The 19,072-nt window shown below is 51.5% G+C and overlaps 1 protein-coding gene across 2 annotated transcripts in view; it reads right to left on the reverse strand.

Moving 5' to 3' along the window:
* The window catches only part of Synj2 (synaptojanin 2), an 84,366-nt gene continuing 65,294 nt past the window's right edge, over window positions 1-19,072 (reverse strand). The window contains exons 15-27 of one of the 2 annotated variants that reach the window (XM_051206128.1): window positions 17,367-17,559; window positions 14,913-15,071; window positions 13,388-13,544; window positions 12,390-12,507; window positions 11,063-11,281; window positions 10,888-10,966; window positions 10,359-10,527; window positions 9,001-9,168; window positions 7,680-7,814; window positions 5,531-5,643; window positions 4,607-4,715; window positions 2,927-3,075; window positions 1-1,163 (exon numbers count right to left, since the gene is read on the reverse strand). In XM_051206128.1, the coding sequence (XP_051062085.1) occupies window positions 438-1,163; window positions 2,927-3,075; window positions 4,607-4,715; window positions 5,531-5,643; window positions 7,680-7,814; window positions 9,001-9,168; window positions 10,359-10,527; window positions 10,888-10,966; window positions 11,063-11,281; window positions 12,390-12,507; window positions 13,388-13,544; window positions 14,913-15,071; window positions 17,367-17,559 (2,494 nt within the window). In that variant the 3' untranslated portion in view covers window positions 1-437. The remainder of the gene's footprint in view (window positions 1,164-2,926; window positions 3,076-4,606; window positions 4,716-5,530; window positions 5,644-7,679; window positions 7,815-9,000; window positions 9,169-10,358; window positions 10,528-10,887; window positions 10,967-11,062; window positions 11,282-12,389; window positions 12,508-13,387; window positions 13,545-14,912; window positions 15,072-17,366; window positions 17,560-19,072) is intronic. The other variant, XM_051206129.1, reaches the window with a different exon arrangement.

The following is a 19,072-nucleotide window of genomic DNA, read 5'->3' on the forward strand; positions in this document are numbered from 1 at the left end:
TTAATGGTCCCAAACGCTTTTAATGTTGCGCTTTATGAACCCACCACTTATCCCACATCTGTAAAACACAAACGGAGACAACAAGTAAATGAATGGCATACACACATAAGTGGGACAACCATTTAACATTCAGTGGGTGAGAGCGTCTTGGGCAGCTAGATTTCTTTCCTTTAAAATCCATGTGCTGACTCCAACAGCACATACCCTATTCCCCTGTGAGCAAGCTTAGAATGCACAGGTCTTGACCGAAATATTTTGGTGGCTGCTGAGTTAACTATACTGACTGGGAGACAGTATCTATAGACTACACACGGGGACAGACACACAACTTTAAACTGACAACCCTTTTGACCCGGTCAAGCGGTGCCCACATGAGGAAGGTGGCCGTCCGGAACGAGAGTATCTTCGGAGTCACAGGACACGTTCTTGCCCGTGGATCAAACGCCTAATGTTGTTCTCTTGTCTTTGTCACTGGCTGTCACCCAGTGACTGAAGTCTTTCCCCCCACGGTCTGGTGGGAGACCCCTCTCAGCCACGGAGGCGCTGACCTGCACTGGGTCTGTGTGTGTCCTCTCGGAGTTCCTGGGCCCCAAGTCTAAAGGGTCAGAGCCCTTGGATGGCCAGGTATTATTCAGCAGCTTAGGGTGGTGGAGAAGGCTCCAGAAGGGATCCGGATCATCACCATGGAAGAAGACTGCCTTGGGCTCCGCCACTCTGGGGTCATCAGTTTCGGGGCTCGTGGCAGGTGAGGTGCCAGGGCCACCCACGTGCGGACAGAACAAGCAGGCTCCGGGCTGCCGTGGGGGCGGAGAGCTGCTGGAGCCTGTGAGGTCCTCGGGAAGCTGGCCGTTGCCCTGCAGGACCTGCAGGGGGAATGCTGCTGGTGCAGACTTCTTCCTCCTCGGGGGCACCTTGGGAGCCAGGGACAGGGCCTCTGGGGGCGAGAACTCCGCAGCACCTGCCATGGGAGGGACTTCATCCAGCGCTGTCTTGCCGCTGCTTGGCCCCCTCTCAACGCCTTTCCCGGGCAGAAATGTTCTTGGTTTGGGAACAGGCAGGACCTGCGGGGCTGTCGTGGGAAGCGGGGTCTCCAGGCGCATTTCCTTGGAAGCAACTGTAAAATGGACAGGCGGCTGCTCTAACCGCTCTTCTGGTGCTGTGGGCTGAGAGGAGGCAAGGGAGAGGGTAAATGTGAAGCCGGCACGCAAGGAGCGGGCACTCAGACAACACTCAGTGAGTGGGGAACGGAGATGGATGAGGCTGAGGCAACCAGCTAGAGCCTGGGAGCCCGGGGGTGGGGGTGGGGGAGGGGGAGGGGGGGTACGGGACAAGCACATGGGCCAGCACGGGCACTCGACGACTAGAGATTTAAAACCAGAGCCACAGTGGGTAAGTTACAAACAAGTTCTCTCCCTCATTCAGTGAGAACCCTTCTGGAACATCCATTACGAGGCTGCAGGCAGCATCCTAGGAGGGACTAATAGCTCTCCTTTCTCCTTGGATCTTTTGAATTTCAGTACAGAAGGAGGGAGAGCTTCACATAGGGAACCCACTTCCTTAGCTCTGCCTTTAAACTACATGGTGCCAAGGGAGCTTTGGTACAGATAGGGCCGGGGAGTTAAAGCCAAGGCCAGGCCCAGGGTTTCCTTCGGTTCTTAAGAAAGAAAACCAATGGAAAGCACACGCCTTCTCCACCAGCCCTGTGCCAAAATTCCACGGAAGAAGCAACCCAACTCTGCTCCTGCAGACAAGAGAGGATGGGGATTCATTTTGCAGCAAAACATGGAAAACGAAGAGGCAGCCACAAGCCGGGAGACAGAAAGCGGACTCAGCAAGTAGGCACACGCCAGAGCGACCTCTCACGCTGGGCAGGCTGGAAGAGCAAGAGTCATCTACGGTGCCCTGGCAGGGATTACCAAGTGGCCCGCTCCTAGAACTGAGATCAAACAGAAGATCCAGAGGTATCTACAGGTGTCAGCCTCTGTGCAGCTACTGTCCTTACAAACTCATGTCTCTGCAGCAATAAGCAAGGCTGGGAAGCTTGCGAGCGAGGGCAGAAAACGATCTGCAAGAAAAGTGGCGAGAAACTGTCGGCCTGCAGGGGACCACGGCTGTGCAGGCAGGGGAAAACTGCTAATCTAGGAACTGTTATGGTGCGTGTGTGTGTGCATGTGCGTGCGTGCGTGTGTGTGTGTGTGTGCGCGCGCGCGCGCGTGTGTGTGTGAGAGAGAGAGAGCTGATGTGTAATAGCCCCTGTGAGTGTGTGAGTGTGGTTGCACCTGTACAGAGGCCTGGAGGAGCTGGCATGTCCTCCTTTATCATTCCCCACCTTATTCCTTTGAGACAGGGTCTCCCACTGAATCTAGAGCTAGGCTGGCAGCCATTAACCCTCAGCAATCCTCCTGCCTCTGCCCTCTACATCTCTGGGGTTACAGGTACATGTACGCCTGTATGGTGCTTTCTCCGGGGACGGTGGGACCCCAACTCAGGTCCTCATGCTGGAGCAGCAAGTGCTCTTCCCCCAGCCACCCTCCCCCCAGCTCCCTGAGTGCTTGTGTAACGCATTTAGTCTACGTATGGGAAACTACATGCACGAATCATACACACACACACAGCAGCACTGGGCCACTGGGCAGAAAGCACCTGGGAACATTCAGGAAGCAGTCTCTCTTAAGCTGTCCACAACTGTCACAGTAAGAACCTGCAAAGGACAGTCAGCTCCTTGCTCTGCTCAGCTGAGGCCAAGATGCAGCAGGAAGACGAAGGAAAAGCAGTTGCCAAATGACCTGTTCTTCCTTCTGGACATGGCTAACTCTGGGATGCAGGTGTGGGCAAAGAAACCAAATCGAGCTTCATGCCTGTCCTTGACAACACTTCATGTAACAAGGCCTTCAGCAACCTTGGAGTGAGTGTCTCGGCTTCTTACCTTTCCTGTTCTCCTCAAAGTTGGCTTTTTGATGGCAGGAACCCTAGGAGCAGGCCGGCGGGGCAGGACTGGGTGGCCCAGGGAGGCCTCTGGCTTAGAAGACCCTTGGTCTGGCAGGGGCATGGCACCTGGGGCCAGTTCTGGGGCACCTGCAACAAAACCACTCAGCTCAAGCAGAAGGCGATAGGAGACACTGCATGACCTAACATGTAGAGAGGTTACGTCTCAAGGCCACGTGAGTCCAGGGCGGTTACTTTCAGCTACAGAGAGGTCTTCAAGGCTGCTCAGTACTAGACTGCCAGGTCTGGTCCCAGCAGCACAGTCACCTCCTTCACAGGGGTGGGGCCTGAGGAAAGGTCAGTGAGACCCCGATAATATACAGAAAGTGTCACTAAGCAACAGGACCTCAGAAGGAGCATGACCAAGACAGGGTCACGTAGAGATGGCGGCAGACTTCACACCTCAAACGTTGCCAATATTTGTCTCTGGAGCCGTTTGGTCCTTATGTGACAATTCCCTACCTTAAAATTCTCCCTTTTTAGTCATTTTTAACGCGTTCACCAACCAATTCCACATTTTTGTTCTGTCAAAAAGAAACCCATTCCTTCTTTCTCCTTATAGCTTTCCATCTCTGTGGGTCTACCCACACAGACATCATGTTCATGTGGGCGGAATATCACATATGTGGTTCCATGTCTCACTTCCTTCACTCATCGTGATATTTCCAGGGCTAACCCTCACTGTGGTGTGTACCCCTAGATTTCTGACTGACTAATACTCCACTGTATGAATGTACTGTATTTTTTATTCATGCCCCAGTTAATAAACAGAACCACCTGGGCTGTGCAATCCTTCAACAGTGTTTCTCGGGTTTCTAACCTAGGAGCTCTGCCCTCCTTCACAGTGTCGACAATTCCAAGTCAGTTGGAAACCCTGGACGATACAACTGGGCCATTATAACATACCCGTATTTCTTTACAAAGGGCACAATCTCTCCTCTCCAAAGGAGGTTCTGGATGATAGCCCAACACCAACCAAGTCAGCAATTGTTAGTAGCAGTGACGTGACAGAGATTCCAAGTAGGACAAGGGTTAAGTGAGGAGCAACAGAAAATTAACAGAATGGTAGAGGAGACGCCCCGGCCGGAAGCACCCAATTTACTTATACTTGCCCACAATTTACAAGGTGGATTTGTGTTTGCAACAGGGGAATAATACACAGCGGCCCTTTGTCGTCCCTTTCACAGAATGAGTTACTTCTACCAATTCTAACCTTTTCCTAAATATGTCTACGTATTTGTTTATGTGTTTATTTATCCCGTCTGGAGGGACACAGAAATGCACTTGTCAATATCACGACAACTGAGCTCAGGTCATCAGGCTCGAGAAACCAAAAGAAAAAAGTTTCATCTACTCATCTCTGCCTAATCACCACACGATTCCTGCTTATATATGCTTCCTGTGTTTTGAGTACATAATTTTAAGTGGAAAACATATCAAAGATAAGTAAATAAAATACTAAAGGCTGCTTTCAGTTAACTTTGGAGAGAGAGCGCGCGCGAGAGAGAGTACGACCCAGATCTTTTCTAGGCCACCTATCAGTAAGAGGATAAAAAGGGACTATGCACACTCCCTCTTGGCCAGGATTGGGGTTGGGGTTAGGGTTCCCAAGGCACCCTACCTCCACTAGCTTCCAGGAGACACCGGATCGCTGCTTCTGCCTCCTGAGCATTGGTGGTCTTGATCTGCTTGACGTTGTAGGGTTTACTTATTCCAGTTCTAGCCTTGGGCTGGAGGACAGAATCGGTAAGAGACATGGGTTAACGCAAATCACACACAGGGCGTTTGCAATGTGATGCTCCATAGCCAGGCAGAGATGGAAAACACAGTCTCAGGCCATGCCTTCCATAATCCATGGGGATATGAAGACACCGCCTGGATTCATGTTTCCCAACAGAAGCTACCTCTGCACTCAGCTCCTGGGGTCACCTGAGAGCCGCTTTCATTACTGTATGTTCTGGAATCTAGTCAACACCTCAGCCTGCCTTAACTGCATATGCCAGTCTGGCCCAGCTTGCCAGCCTGTGTAGCCTCCTGGGCACATCAGCACAGCCTTCACATCCTTGCCACTGGCCTCCTTCTGCATGCACCAGTGTCTCGGAACTCTTCCAGAGGAGTCCCTCCCCTCCACCCCTCCTTCCCTTGCAAGTTTTCAGAACCACGCTTCGGCAGGATTCAGGCCCCGTGGGTCTCTAACCTTACACCAAAATGGCCCAAATATATCTGAATTTTCCCTTTTCCCTTTACCACTCAATGCTCTATAGAGCTAGGCGATGCTAGGAATCGCAAGGGAGTGAAAGTGGGCAGTTTGCTCCGCACGGACACTGGGGCTTGGGTATCCCAAGTGTCTTCTACAGTGCCCTCCACAGCCATGTAACAGCTGCGTCTAAGCGTCAGGGGCTTCAGGATGAGGGATGGTCAGGAAGACGGCTGAGGGGACAAGGGTTACATATTCCTGGAGAAGGCACGATCCCCATGATCTTGGGGGTGGGGCACTCCCTCGGGGTTGCCATGCTAACCACTTCCCTGGGAGCCAAGGACTCACTGGTTGCTGAGGCGCTCCTGGAAGAAGTTTCGCAGTCTGCAGGATGGAATACTGCCCTTGTGTGCCAGAGGAGATGGAAGCATCCGAGGCTGATTTCTTCACCACTAAACCGGCTAGGAAAGACAGAGCACCAGCCTCAGTGACTTGGTAATGTGCTGTCGAGCCGTAAGAAGTTGGGAGGAGGCAGTGGCAGAGGCAGACACAGCCATGGTTGGGAGTGCAGACCCACAAGCCACACAGACTGCTGCTGGAAGGTCCCATAAAACTCCAGAGTTTCTCTTTGGGGCTGTGGGTTAGCAGTAGAGCGTTCACATAGCATGGATGAGGCCCTGGGCTCCATCCCTAGGATGCGGGTTTTCCTGGATTCTCTGATAGCTTGGCCTATTGATACAGACTGCCTAGGGCAGCAGGACTGGAATGCAAATTTAAATCTAACACACAGGGGGTTTCTAACCTGACATACAAACCAACGGATGTTTAAGTGGTTTAAAACACATCATCATCAGGACCAATGCATTTCAAATGTTGTTGTTCAAACAATGGTGTGTGTGCGTGTATGTGTGTGTGTAGGTGTGTATACAAAGTGTGTGTGTATGTTTGTATATGTGGACACACATATGCCACAGCCTTGAGTGTTGGTCCTCATCTTCCAACTTGTTTGAGGCAAGGTCTCCCGGAGTGTGCACGGCACACTCCAGGGTGGCCGGATCTCCAGGTTCTGGGGATTCCCCCAGTCTGCCCTTCCTCTGATCACATAGTTCGGATGCTGAGATTAAAGACAGCACCCCGGCACATGCCCTTTACACGGACCCTGGCGATGAGGAGTGCACAGAACCCACCACCGTGGGAAGGCCATCAGGCGTGTGACATCTCCCCAGCCCTAGAACATTTTTTAATGTCTGAGAGATCACAAAAGCCCTGGCGTCCCCAACTCCCAAGAAATTATGTTCTGTTTTGCTTTTAGCCATTAATGACTTATGTCTTAGAATATTTAAGGACATGGTCATCAACGACCAAACAAAAGTGATAACAATTTGTTAAAATTTTCTTTCTGGAAGAATTAGGGGTCAAACTCAGTGCCTCATGCAAACGAGGCCGGCCACTCAGTTCCAGCCCTCCAGTTTTTGATTTTAAAATCGTGTACAGAGGCCCATGCACACAACTGGAGAAACAATGGAAGCTTTTTTTTTTTTTTTATTAATACTGTTATTGTACATGGCCAAGTAACTTAAAACTTGATTCTTCTCTGTAATTCTCTATTTTTATTAAAGCTCTAAAATAACAGGATCTGTAAATTTTACTTGTATCACTTTTACTTTACTTAGTTTGAGACACAGTCTCACCAAGTCGCCTATGCTGGGCCTAAACCCCTCTTGCTGCAGTCCCCCAGTCACTAACGGTCACTTCTATTTCCCGAGTGGAAGTTCACAAAAGCGAAGACATGCTTCTAGCTTGACCCTGACTACTGCCGTATGTTAGCGGTGGGTGAACCAGATCTTGAAAGGAATGCCTTAGAAAAGTGCTGTGTCTGACTCTCAACTGTTTGGGGGAAAGGAAACCGTAATGGTATAAAACAGAAACAAATCAGAAGCAAGTCGCAAGGTTATTTTGAGATTAAGGTGACTTTGATGGGAGAAGCATTGTCAGAGGGTGGGGCTGGACCACCATCCTGGGAGAGCCTGAACAAAACAGGGCTCATCCCCAGAGAGCCACAAACACAGGAGGAGGAGGAGATGGGTCATGGCCTGGGCTGGCAGAATGCATGCTTGGGTCTCTGGGTGAACCAGATTCCTCAAGAGCAGGTCTGGACATCTGTCAAAGAAACAAGCACCTGACCGAAAGGTTAGAAAATTCCCTCGAAGGGCTATGGCCATTTTTATCTTAACGGTTTCAAATTTAAGGCATCTGGAAGCAAAAGCCTAGTTCCCGGATGAGCAGCCTTACAATGGCTTTGCTTCAAATGCCCTGAGAAGCCAATGACCTCCTACAGGGAACATGTCCTAGGCTTAAATGACAAGGAGTCCCGTGGGGTGGGGCGGGAGCATCAGAAGGGACGCAGTAGCAGTTTAGAGCTGTGTTCTCAGTAGCAGGAGGCGTGCAGTTATTCCCAGCAGGCATTGTGGCAAGCTCAGAGCAAGCAAAGTCTTACTTGGAGGGGGGGGTCTCTGTGGTGGGTGAGGTGGCCGAGGCCTACCGGGGACAGACAGGGACCTGCTCGGAGAACGGTGGCGAAAATCCCCAACAACTTCCAGCTCCTGCTTTAACTTCACCAGGTCACCGTCGTCTGCAGGACATGGCAGCTGTGAGAAAGACGGTCTCTTCCAAAAGCAAGGGTCAGAGATGGCTGTGTGCACAGAGCACGCCCACCACAGAGGCATAGGATACCCAGCGAGTCCGATTCACAAGTGAGAACCCGTCTGCGGGCGGGAGGGTGTACCCAATGCCTGCTTGGAACACTCAATCAACTGTGGGCCTGGTTTGCCAGACTTGAGAAACCCTGGCGTGTTTTAATGTATAGACCCATTTCCTTCTAAAAGGATCAGCTGACACACCTACACACTCAAACGACACAGCGAAATCAGAGCTGCTGAGATCTATCCCACCACAGGGACCAGAGCCCAATTCCTCATTCTAAAATGTGGCCGCTGACTCGGAAGCTGAGGGAGTTTCCCCTCTTTGCTAGCCTGGCCCCCAGTGGCAAGCTCTTAGATACTAGAAGCTTCGGCTAGCCACTTCCTGACTGCCTGATGCCGTGACTGGCCTGGGACATCCTCTTAGAAGGACAAGACGGGGCCAAAGCTGTAGCGGAGAAGACCAGATGAATGTACAGGTGCTGACCTGGTACCATCCACCAGAACTGGCTGTGGACACCCTGCCCTTACCAGATCTGGCAAGGTACCTTACCAGATCTGAATCTCAAGATGTTAAAAGCAACCAGTGGTGCTGGAGTGGCAAGGACTGATGGGCCTGAGGACCATTCTCTAATCGAATGGGGGTTTTTGGGCCTCTCTCTCAACAAGGAAACCTCTTAATTCCCAGTCAGGCACACTCTACGTCTCCAGCCCCTTAGCTCAAGGGTCCTGCACATGTTGGCTGATGCTTCTCTCCAGTCAGGGGCATAATGACTGACAGCGGAAGGCAGGTGGGGAATTTTGGATAGATCGGAGTCAACTGAATCTAACGCTCTACCATTTAATCCAGGATATTGATTCATGGCCCGCATGCATTCTAAAATGTAATGACGCCGTTGTATGATATGACATGTGAATGGAGCAACCTATCAGGGTGTCGATACTGAATATCTCTCTTCAGAGACTCAGTCAGGAAAGTACTGCGAGACAAAGTTGCAGAGATAAACAGCCAGCTTCCAGAGTATACAAAGGGCACAGGACCGACATGTCCAGGTAGGTGTGTCATGAAAAAGGAGGACACCGTTCCAACCCGACCCCAAGAAAGCAGGGAGCAGGTACCTTTGTACGTTGGATGTTGCTTCTTTTTAGCTAGTGCGGGAGATTTGCTGGCAGGTGCCGAGGAGCTCGTGATATCACAAGAGTCATCTCCGCCAAGTTCACCATCTGAGACCACAGGCTGGCCAAACTCGTCCACTGAATAGTCCAAATCATCTTCAAGAACATCCCCTTCGAGGAAGAACAAGTCACATGAGGGTAAGGGTAATTAGGACGCAGCAGTCTGGTCTCCCACGGGTGGGACTGTCTTGCTGGCTGTCAGTGTGATCGGCTTCAGGGTTACCTCCCAGATGGCATCTGTAGGGATGTGTCCAGAGAGGGTTAAGTAAGGGAAGGAAGGGCTCGTGCTGATCCCTTGGCTTGGAATAAAAGACGGCACTGGTTGTTTCTCTCTGTTTTTCGTGCACTGGGAGGGGAATGGCCACTGTCACGTGTCCCCATGCCACGATGTTCACGCCTTGCCAGAGACCCAGAGTACACGGAGCCAAAGGCTACTGTTCTAGTTAGAGCTACGTCAGTGTGACACAGGCTGCAGTCATTTGGGAAGAAGGACTTTCCATTGAGAATATGCTTCCGTAAGATTGCCTACAGACAAGTCTGGGGGACATTTTCTTAACTGATGATTCATATGGGAGGGCCTGCCTGGCCCATAATAAAGCAGGCTGAGCCAGCCAGGGGTCACAAGCCAGTAAGGGGCATTCCTCCACAGCCTCTGCCTCGGTCCCTGCTTCCATCTACATCATGGTGGCCTGCGAGAGGAAACACACCGTTGCCTTCCCAAACTGCTATTGTTTGGTCCTGGAGTTTGTCTGTTTTCTGCTATTTAGAGACAGGGTTTCTCTGTATTGCTTTGGAGCCTGTCCTGGAACTTGCTCTGTACACCAGGCTGGCTTCAAACTCATAGAGATCTGCCTGCCTCTGTCTCCCGAGTGCTGGGATTAAAGGCGTGTACCAATGATGCCCAGCTTGGTCATGGAGTTTTATCACAGCAATGGGAACCCTAACTAAGACAACTATGGACATGTGAACTGCGAACCAAAAAGAAGAAATCCTCTCTTATAAATGTTCTGTGTCAGGAATCTGGACACAGTGAAGCCAATGTTAACTAACACAAGAATGCTATGAGACTCTTCCAGCAGCCGTGGGAGACAGGTCCCCAGGCCAGCTTCCCACGATGTCCCTGTCTAGTCCCCTGCATCACCCCCTGTGTGAACACTGGGGCTGACACACAGCTGACACCACAGCTACAACTTGCACACACGACACGTCCTCAGTAACCTCATGAGCTGGGGTTTTGGGCAAGGCCCGCCCATCACTAAAACTAAAACTCTTTGCCTGTCCTTGCTGTCTGGGTCACTCACCTTCTGACTCATAGTCCAGACTCGTGAAGTCAAAGTTCTCCTCCAACAAGCAAGAGCTGGCGGTGGGAGACACGGGGGCCATGCTGTCCCGCTTCCGAATGAGTTCCTCTCGCAAGCCTTTCAGCCAGTCTTTGGTCTTCGGCCGGATCTTCACGGCTCTGCCTTTCACCTGGGAGGCAAACAAGACACCAGTTCCCTCCAGTCACAAGATGCTCCCATCTCCAACCTGTGCATGCATCACCATTTGCTAAGGGAACCCAAAGGCCAGACCGCAGGTGAGCTCAGGAGAGCTCACACGCCTCCAGCTTTTCCTTCTGTGCAAATTTAAACCAGGATCTTATCACGGTGGAACTAAGTGTGAGCTGCGTGCCCCAAAACAGTCTCAGGAGAGAGGAGGAAAGTCCCAGTTAGGTGGGAACCTAACTGTAATCAGGACAGGCCAGCTCCAAGACACAAGACCCAGCTGGAGAATCCCACCGCTATGCACTGTGGTGCATACAAGGGCGAGGCAGTGGCCAGAGCCACTTACCTTAATGCCATCCACGTCTAGCACACTGAGGGCTGAATGGCTATCTGCAAAAGTCACCAGCATCTGCCCTTGGTTGATCCTATGATGGAGACGAGCCAGTCAATACTAGAAACTTGATGCAGCTGTCCCGGGATCCTGCTGACACCCCAGGACATCCATCTCAGGGCTGCCTTACCTGACCAGAATAATCGTCCCATAATTCGCCAACGTCTGCATGAGCTCCGTGCGAAGGTCCTCGGGAAATTCATTCTCCTCTTCGAGGGTTGGCGACTGAAGGTTCACAACAACAGTGGCATCCAGCGGGCCTTGGACGGAAGACACCTCCTGGAAAACCCTCTCCCGGGCTTCCACATCAACCTCTTGCACCTCCACCTCCACAATGGCCAGCACGGGTCTGCAGCAGACGTGAGGAGGAAACCGTAGAGAACCATTGGCCTAGGCAGGTGTCCCATCCCAGCCTCCAACCTGCCTCTGCCCCCAGAGCTGTCAGCTCATGGACCCACAGGCTGCCGGACCTAGGCATTGCTCCCCACATGGCTCCATGGCAATCCATGCCAAGAGTCTCAAAGCACCATCCCTGTTTGTGTAGAGAGCTCATTTCTAGGATTTGATTACGAGGAAACACCAGAAATTAAGAGAGATTCCCATACAGGATTGTTTCCCTCAACACTGCTGATGGGAGAGAGTAAAAGCTGACCCACGCTTACCATTCTGTCCGTCCATCTGTCCGCCTGCCCGCCAACCCTCCCTCCCTTCCTTCCAGAAACTTATACAATACTGGTAGCAACTGCAGGGGACTGAACCTTCCTTGCTTGCACTGTCTTATGCTGCCACCGTCTACCATCTCTTGTAAGGTGTTTGACAAGGAAGTAAATCCCCCCAGAGGCTAACATCAGACTGTCCTCTCTCCTCCTGCCATCTATTACTGTCTCCTTCCATTGGTAGAGGGTAAATGACATCCCGGAGTGTCTACCAATTTGAATCCAAGACTTAAAAACAGCATGGTGATTGTCACAACACAAACACTGCATGAGAAGTGTCAACCATAGGTGGTGAGGTGGTCCCATGGCTCTGCTTAGAGCGGGCTCTGTGTGCTGCACAGGACTCCAGCTTGAAAACTACCAGGAAAGCCATTCAAAGATGCAGCACTGCACGGGCTATATCTTTGAAATTTTCACAAATAACATCATTTATGATATAGAACAATGACAAAATGCTAACAATTATTACTTCCCAATGGTGAGTACACACACACACACACACACACACACGCCCACACACACACACGCCCACATACAACACATACTTGAACACACACACAGATACACACACACACTCATGTACACATGCATGCGCACACATGAACACACCCCCCGCATGCACACATGCACACACACTCAAACACACACACGCACACGCACGCTCACTCGAATCCTCACAGGGACAGCACGTGGGTACCCTATAGGAAGTAGAGCCAGTGCTCTGCTCAGAGAGGACCATACCTGTGGTCAGACGCCTGCAGCTCTGCACGGCCGTAGTACTTGAGAGTTCCCGGAGACCAGGTATGTCTGATTTTGGTGTCACCATCTAGATCACTGTCTAGAAGGTTGAGTTCTCCAGCTGTTCATAGCATTCCGTTCAAGAAGCGGAGAGCCAACAGGAGACACAAACCAAATCCACATATATGGATGTAAGTAAGGCTGCCTACAGCAAAGACATCTCAGAATGTCTTTGTACCTAACTAACTTGGCTCAGGCTCATTTACAACTGCCCCCTCCCCCCAAACTTGAACTTCGGTTCAGGCTGCTCTGGGGCTGCGGTGAGAAAGTTTATCATGTGCAGATTACTAAGAACAGTAACAAGTCCCACTCCCCATTCCCGGCTCACGCCTGAAGCTAAGGGTGCAGCAGTCATCAGCCTGAGACCTGCGGTCTTTGCGTGGTGAGAGATGCTGCGGTTCAGAAGCCAGGACTCACCTGGCCCTGCCTCTCAGTGTCCAGGGCCTATGGGGACGTTCTCACACTAACCCGAAGGGAAACCTCTCTCTTCTGCCTGTAGCTCTGGTTTCCTGGCTTTGCAATCTCCATAGACCCCCTCTGGCTTGAAACTCAGAAAAGCCTGTTTGTGTTCTAGATCGAAGGTGGTTCAGCTTTAATGAGCTTTGCCTTCCCTCTAGGCATCAACGACTTCCAAATAACTTCGTGACTATGTGATTAAAAAAACAAAGCAAACACCCCGAGTGATGTGAGGAGTGGGGAGGCTTGACTTCACTCCTCTTTCTCCCCAGGATGAAGGGCAGAGGGAGCAGCCATGACGGAAGGGCAGAACCAGACAGAGGTGGGTCAAAGACGGTGACATCTAGAATGACTTGTCACCATGTGGCTGATTGAGAAAAATGTGGTCAGCAGAGCCAGGCCCCTGGGCTGAGCGACTGGTCCTTTTCCCCTGTGGTAGTTCCCATTTGCCCCCGTTTTGGCTCAGACACGCATGCGCCACTCACCTGTCTTATCATGCGGATGCTTCTTCCTCCACCACAGCACCCTGTCTGTCCAGGCTGGGGTTCGGCATTTGTCACTTGTATCGTAGGCAGCTGATCCAACATCATACTTGTAGGTGGGCCCAAAGTTAATGGTTCCTTCATGGAAGTCTTTAAAAATCTATTTGGAGAAAGAAATTATAAGGCTGCCTCCAGGGGAATAAAAAGGAACATTCCAAAGCGTTCTAAAAAGCAGTAGCATCTGTATTTGTAAATATGTCCAATGTTGGACATATATGCCTTTTATTGTTGGACAGACACACCCCCCCATCACAGTACCATGCTCTCCCCCGTATCCCTGCCTTTGGCACCCTTGGAGACAGAGAAGGGGATCGTGGGGCGGGGATCAGAATGCGCTCATCTGGGCGTTCCCATCTGGGCGTTCCAGCAACAGTACACAATGTGTTTAGGGCTGGGGCCAAAGCTCCCTCACTTGAGGTAGACGAGAAGGCAGTGAGGATTAGGTAGAGGCAGAAAAACCATCTGTAGGGTGATAGGGCTCATCGCTAGACTTCACAGTTAGGCAGAGCAAACTTCCAAGCAGTGGCTGAGTCTCGTTGTTTTGGAGGGAGAGATGCCTTCGTTACTCCTTTCTCCTGCATTTAAGTAGTTGCATTCTCAAAGGCAAGTGCCAAGCTCACATACTTGCTGCCAGGAAAGCAGGGCTTTCAAATAAGCAACCGTCTTACCTGGAGAGGCTTGGCTGAGGACACCTGGGAGCTGGCTACTTTGATCCTAAAGAACTGGAGTCCAGTGGCCCTCAACCTTCCCAATGCTGTGACAGTTTCTCATGTAGTGACCCCCCAACCAGAAAATCATTTCGTTTCTACTTCATAACTGCCATTTTGCTACTTTCACGAATCCTAATGTAAACATCGGATATTAAGAATAGCTGATATATGACCCTCAAGGGGGTCTTGACCCACGGGCTGAGAACTACTGCTGTACCTGAACCTGTGTCATTTATGCCATGGCCTTTGGAGACCTCAGAAACCTGGGCCATGGTGGAGCACATGTGCCCTCTGGGAGGGACAATTCTGGAGCAAATGGTGGCCTGGTGTTCTGACCTCATGGTTCAGCTTAACTCCGCTTTGTCAGGGAGTATAATTTGCAGGGCACACTGGAGAAGTCTTATGTAAGAATGAGTACAAGAAAGGGACAGAACCAAATATTATGAGCAGAGTCCAAAGCGTCACCCTGTAGTTTCCGACACCAGAAGCAAAGCAGTTCCTGCAAAGTCTCTCCCACTGTGCTGAACGCTGTCCCCCCTTAAGCCCTTATCAAGACACTGGGACCCTGTGCACGGCCAGCCAGAGCCTAATTAAGTTCAGCAGTCTGTGGGACCGTTCTGTCTTGATCGTCTCGCTCCCTAAGTTCCCATGTGTTTCCCACACCATCAGAGTCAGGTTTAACACACCAGTACCTGCATTTAGTAGACAGCGTTCCACGCCATGACAGCTACTGAAAATGTTTTAAACCTACAACTTACCTTCCCACTTGACTTCTGTAGCTGTAACTGGTCAAATTCCATAAGTTTCTTCCAGTCTTGGCGTTTAACAAAATAGAAGACTTCTTCGTAAGTAAGATCAATGCGGTAGTTGAAATCGCCACACCAGAACACGTAATCGTGTGAAAAGACGTTTCTCCCCTGAGTTGTAAAGAACATCACCAAGTGTAAGGAAGGTTGGGGAGCGGCGAGGAACAAGCTTTGGGGCATTTCTCCTAAAATGATAAGCTTTCCACGAAGTGTGCCATTCTTTACCGTAACCTTATAACTCTTCCAAGAAATCCTTAATTAATTTGCTTCTCTGTTTTACTTAGTTGTTTTTTGAGACAGGGACCCATGTAGCCCAGGACTATGTAGCTGGGTAACAGGAATGCACCTCCACATCCAGTTGCATGCAGTGCTGGGTGAACTTGAGCTGTATGTACCCTTAGTCCTGCTTTTCAATTTAACCGAACAGTGCTCTTGAGCGGTCCAGACAAAGCCCTCAAATCACTTTAAAAGCACTGCACCAATAATCACTGTCACTGCGCTCTTACGTCTGAATCTTGAAGAGGTGCCTTTAGCAAGAGTAAGACTGCAACATTGTAAACTTTTCCATCACCCTCCCTCCCTCCCATCTTGCCCAACAGGAGTCAATCAAGAGCACAAAGGCAATAGCTGTGACATCCGGGACTGCCCACAAGCGTAGGGCTCTGCTCCAAGTGAACCCTATCCTTACAGAATCCATGCAGCAGACACTAAGGTGGCCCCTCCCCCTCTGGGAATGTGTTGGGTAACTAACTCACCAAAGGCCACAGGGCTAGTACATGATAAAGTTGAAATTTGAACCCTGAGCTGCCTAGCTCTCCCCCTACTATGATATTCAAATTTGCCCACTCACACTGACCGTATCGACAGGGGACAATGGCCCCGAGCAAGCCGCACATTTTTTCTGTGTCAGTGGGAATGCTTCCCATGCTGCTGACTGAGGTAGCTACTGGCCAAAGGCCAGTACATGCCAAGTCATTTGAACATGCCCACATGTGGTGGTTTGAGTAGGAATGCCCCCCACCCAGGAGGCTCCTTCCCATAATTGAATGCCTAGGGAATGGCAGTGTTTGAAAAGATTGGTAGGTGTGGCTCTGTGGGGGCAGGCGTGGCCTTGTCAAGGAAGTGTGAGTGTGTCACGGGGTGGGCTTTGAGCTTTCAAAAGGTCCAGTGTGGATCTGTATGTGGGACTCTCTCATACCTCTCCCGCACACCATGTCTGCCTACATGCTGTCATACTGCCTGCCATGCTGATAATGGATTAAACCTCTGAAACTGGAAGCCAGCCCCAATTAAACACTTCCTTCCAAAAGAGCTGCCGAGGTCATGGCGTCTCTTCACAGCAACATAACACTAAGTCACCAATGCAAGTGATTTTTTTTTAAATCAAGTTTAAATAGCTACCCGTGGCCAGTGGTTATTGTAATCCACGCAACCAGTACAGAGAACTAATTTCTAAGTTCACTCAGCCTTTCTTTCTACAGAAGAAAAGGGACCACGTAGTAAAAATTTTCAATTAGTGGAAGGTATCCCGAGTATACTGCTTTAAGGTCCCCATTTTCAAGCAAGAAAGAGTGGGCGACATACAAATCGAAATTTTCCTAACGTACTTGTTCTTTAATCAGAGAAATAAAGGTGACAGCGAGGATTCGGATACTTATAATCGACGGACTTTTGCTGTGTAGCGAACCCTTGGGAGTGCTGTTCTTAGAGGCTGTATTCTCATAGGGAACTAATGGGTCCCACAGGAGAATTCCAGGGTCCAACCAGGCCGCAGGAAGCTGGAGGGATTTATGGCAAGGACATCTGACCCATACTTTTCTGTCTAGCCAATGGGGCTCACACATCAGGCTGGGGTGTTGGGGGCAGCATCTTTGTATGGGAAGGAGAACACTAAAATCTAAATTTGAAAATAAAGCCCGCTGGCTTCAGCACGGAAACCTCCAGGTGGCCACCAGAGGGCAGTGTGGCACGCACTACTGGAGAGCTCAGGGCAGAAGGCTTGGGGCTTTCTAGTTAGGATTTGCCAGTTCCTGGTGGAACAGCAACAGCGCCATGGGTGTGCATGGGCACGCGTCAGACGACGACAAAATGCACACCCTCACCTCCACGACAATGAACTCGTACTGCCTGAATGTAAATGTCCTCCACATGGCCACACTCACTTTCTTCCACAATCTGAACTGAAACACCCCAGGGTGCACCCAAGGAAAGCTGGGTCAGAGCACCGAGGAGGAACTGGGTGGCCCCTCCAAGCACGTCAGCTCGCCTCTCCCCCTCCTCCCCCGTGGCGGCGGTGGAGATTCTCACGGTGGTGAGGGACAGCGACCCCTCCTGGCAGAAGGGAGCAGGCGGGGCCCAGGGCCCAGACAACCGGCACACCGCCAACCCACGCCAGGTGCCGCTCACCGCCGGGAAGGAGAGCTTGTGAGTGATCTCCCGGTAGTCTTCGTTCCTCTCTTTGACCTGCGACTGCCCAGCCGTCAGGTGGCTGCAGATGAAACAGAAGCTGGTGCTGTGGAACTGGAAGCGGATGCCCACGGCGCCCTTATTCCCCGCCTTTCCCCCCATGCCAGTCTTCACCGTGTCCATGGCCACGTCCCTGTAAACACAAGAATGGCGCTCTCTGTTGGCCGAGGGAGAACATAAACCCATCCGACCACAGACAAGAGCCTGGCGATCGATCGATCGATCGACGCGGCTGCTGCGGTCAAGTCCACAGCCCGCCCCGCCCCGCCCCGCCCCGCCCCGCCTGGGTGAGACACATCTCTGCCAGGTCCCCCCATCGCTACCCTGTGACTCCAGCCGGCCGGAGACACATCATTCCCGCCTCTGCCCCTCCAGAGGGACTGGCGCTATCAGGAGGCGTGGCCGTATTGGGGGAGCTGTGTGACTGTGGGGGCGGGCTTCCCTCAGTGTGACCCGCAACTTCCTGTTGCCTCGCAGGATGTAGCACTTCCAGCCTCAGTACCACATCTGCCTGCACGCTGCCGTGCTCCCTTCCACCATCCTAAAGGGCTGAACCTCTGAATCTGTAAGCCAGCCGCCCCGGTGAAATGCTTCCTTTAGGAGAGTTACCATGGTCACGGCGTCTCTTCACAGCAACCCTAACTAAGACAAAGGGGGCTCACTGATGTGCCTCCCGTATCCTTCAGCTCGCATGGAAGTGCCTACCCTATTTGCGTGACGATAGACAGTTAAGGAAACAGGCCTTAAGCCCACCCGGGAGTCAGCCCCATAATGAATGCCCTTCCCCAAACGCACTCGGGATGCACTGAACACCCTTGCCTGGGGCCCCTTGCATTGAACACCCTTGACTGCTGGCTACTCAATGTTGCTGTGAGCGGGCCACAGCAGGGCACCGCCACCACACGAGAGACAAGGTGGGGGTGATAACCCCTGCCCGACCAAGGGTTGAGTCAGACAGGCGCGAGGCCCAGGGACAGGAAACCGAAGACAAGGTGAGGAGACCCCAGGCAGGTTAGGGACATCTGCCACTGTTACACCTACTCCTCCCCAGGACTTACCATTAATTAACCTCCACCCACACGTCTAGTAAACTTGGGGGTCACGGCCAAGCTGTCCTAAGCACACAGTGGCAGGGGTGGGAACCTTAAGGAGGTTTTTAAGGTAATAGAAGCTTATGAACGCAGAGCCTAAGGGCCACCACAGGGCGTTCTAGTGGCCTTCTCTAGATGGAGGTGCTTGGCCAGGTCTCAGGCCACTGATTAGCAACGAGTAACCCCAATGCCAACAGCAAGACGGTGTAGCAGGAGGAGACGAGGAAGAAAAAGGCAAACTCCTTCCGTGTCTTACCTACACACGCCCTCTCCAAAAAGACACCGACCTCCTAAGGCTAACTGTTCCTTACGCTTACAGAGCTGTCACCTCGGAGAGGTAATAATGACGCGGAATGAATTCTACCTACAATTCTAGAGGAAGCGGACTCATCGTGCTTCTGAGCCGTCCACTCAGCCCTTGCTCGCTCAGAGCTTTTCCTGCCCGAGAAACGTGAACGCGACATCCGATCCTTGCCTGAGCTAGCTTGATGTCGGCCCTGCCTCCTCCTCCGTTTCCTGAGTTAGGATTTTCCCGTGGTAGCTTTCAACTGCCAG

Source organism: Phodopus roborovskii, unplaced genomic scaffold, assembly GCF_943737965.1.
Source record: "Phodopus roborovskii unplaced genomic scaffold, PHOROB, whole genome shotgun sequence".
In the NCBI taxonomy this organism is placed as follows: Eukaryota; Metazoa; Chordata; class Mammalia; order Rodentia; family Cricetidae; genus Phodopus; species Phodopus roborovskii.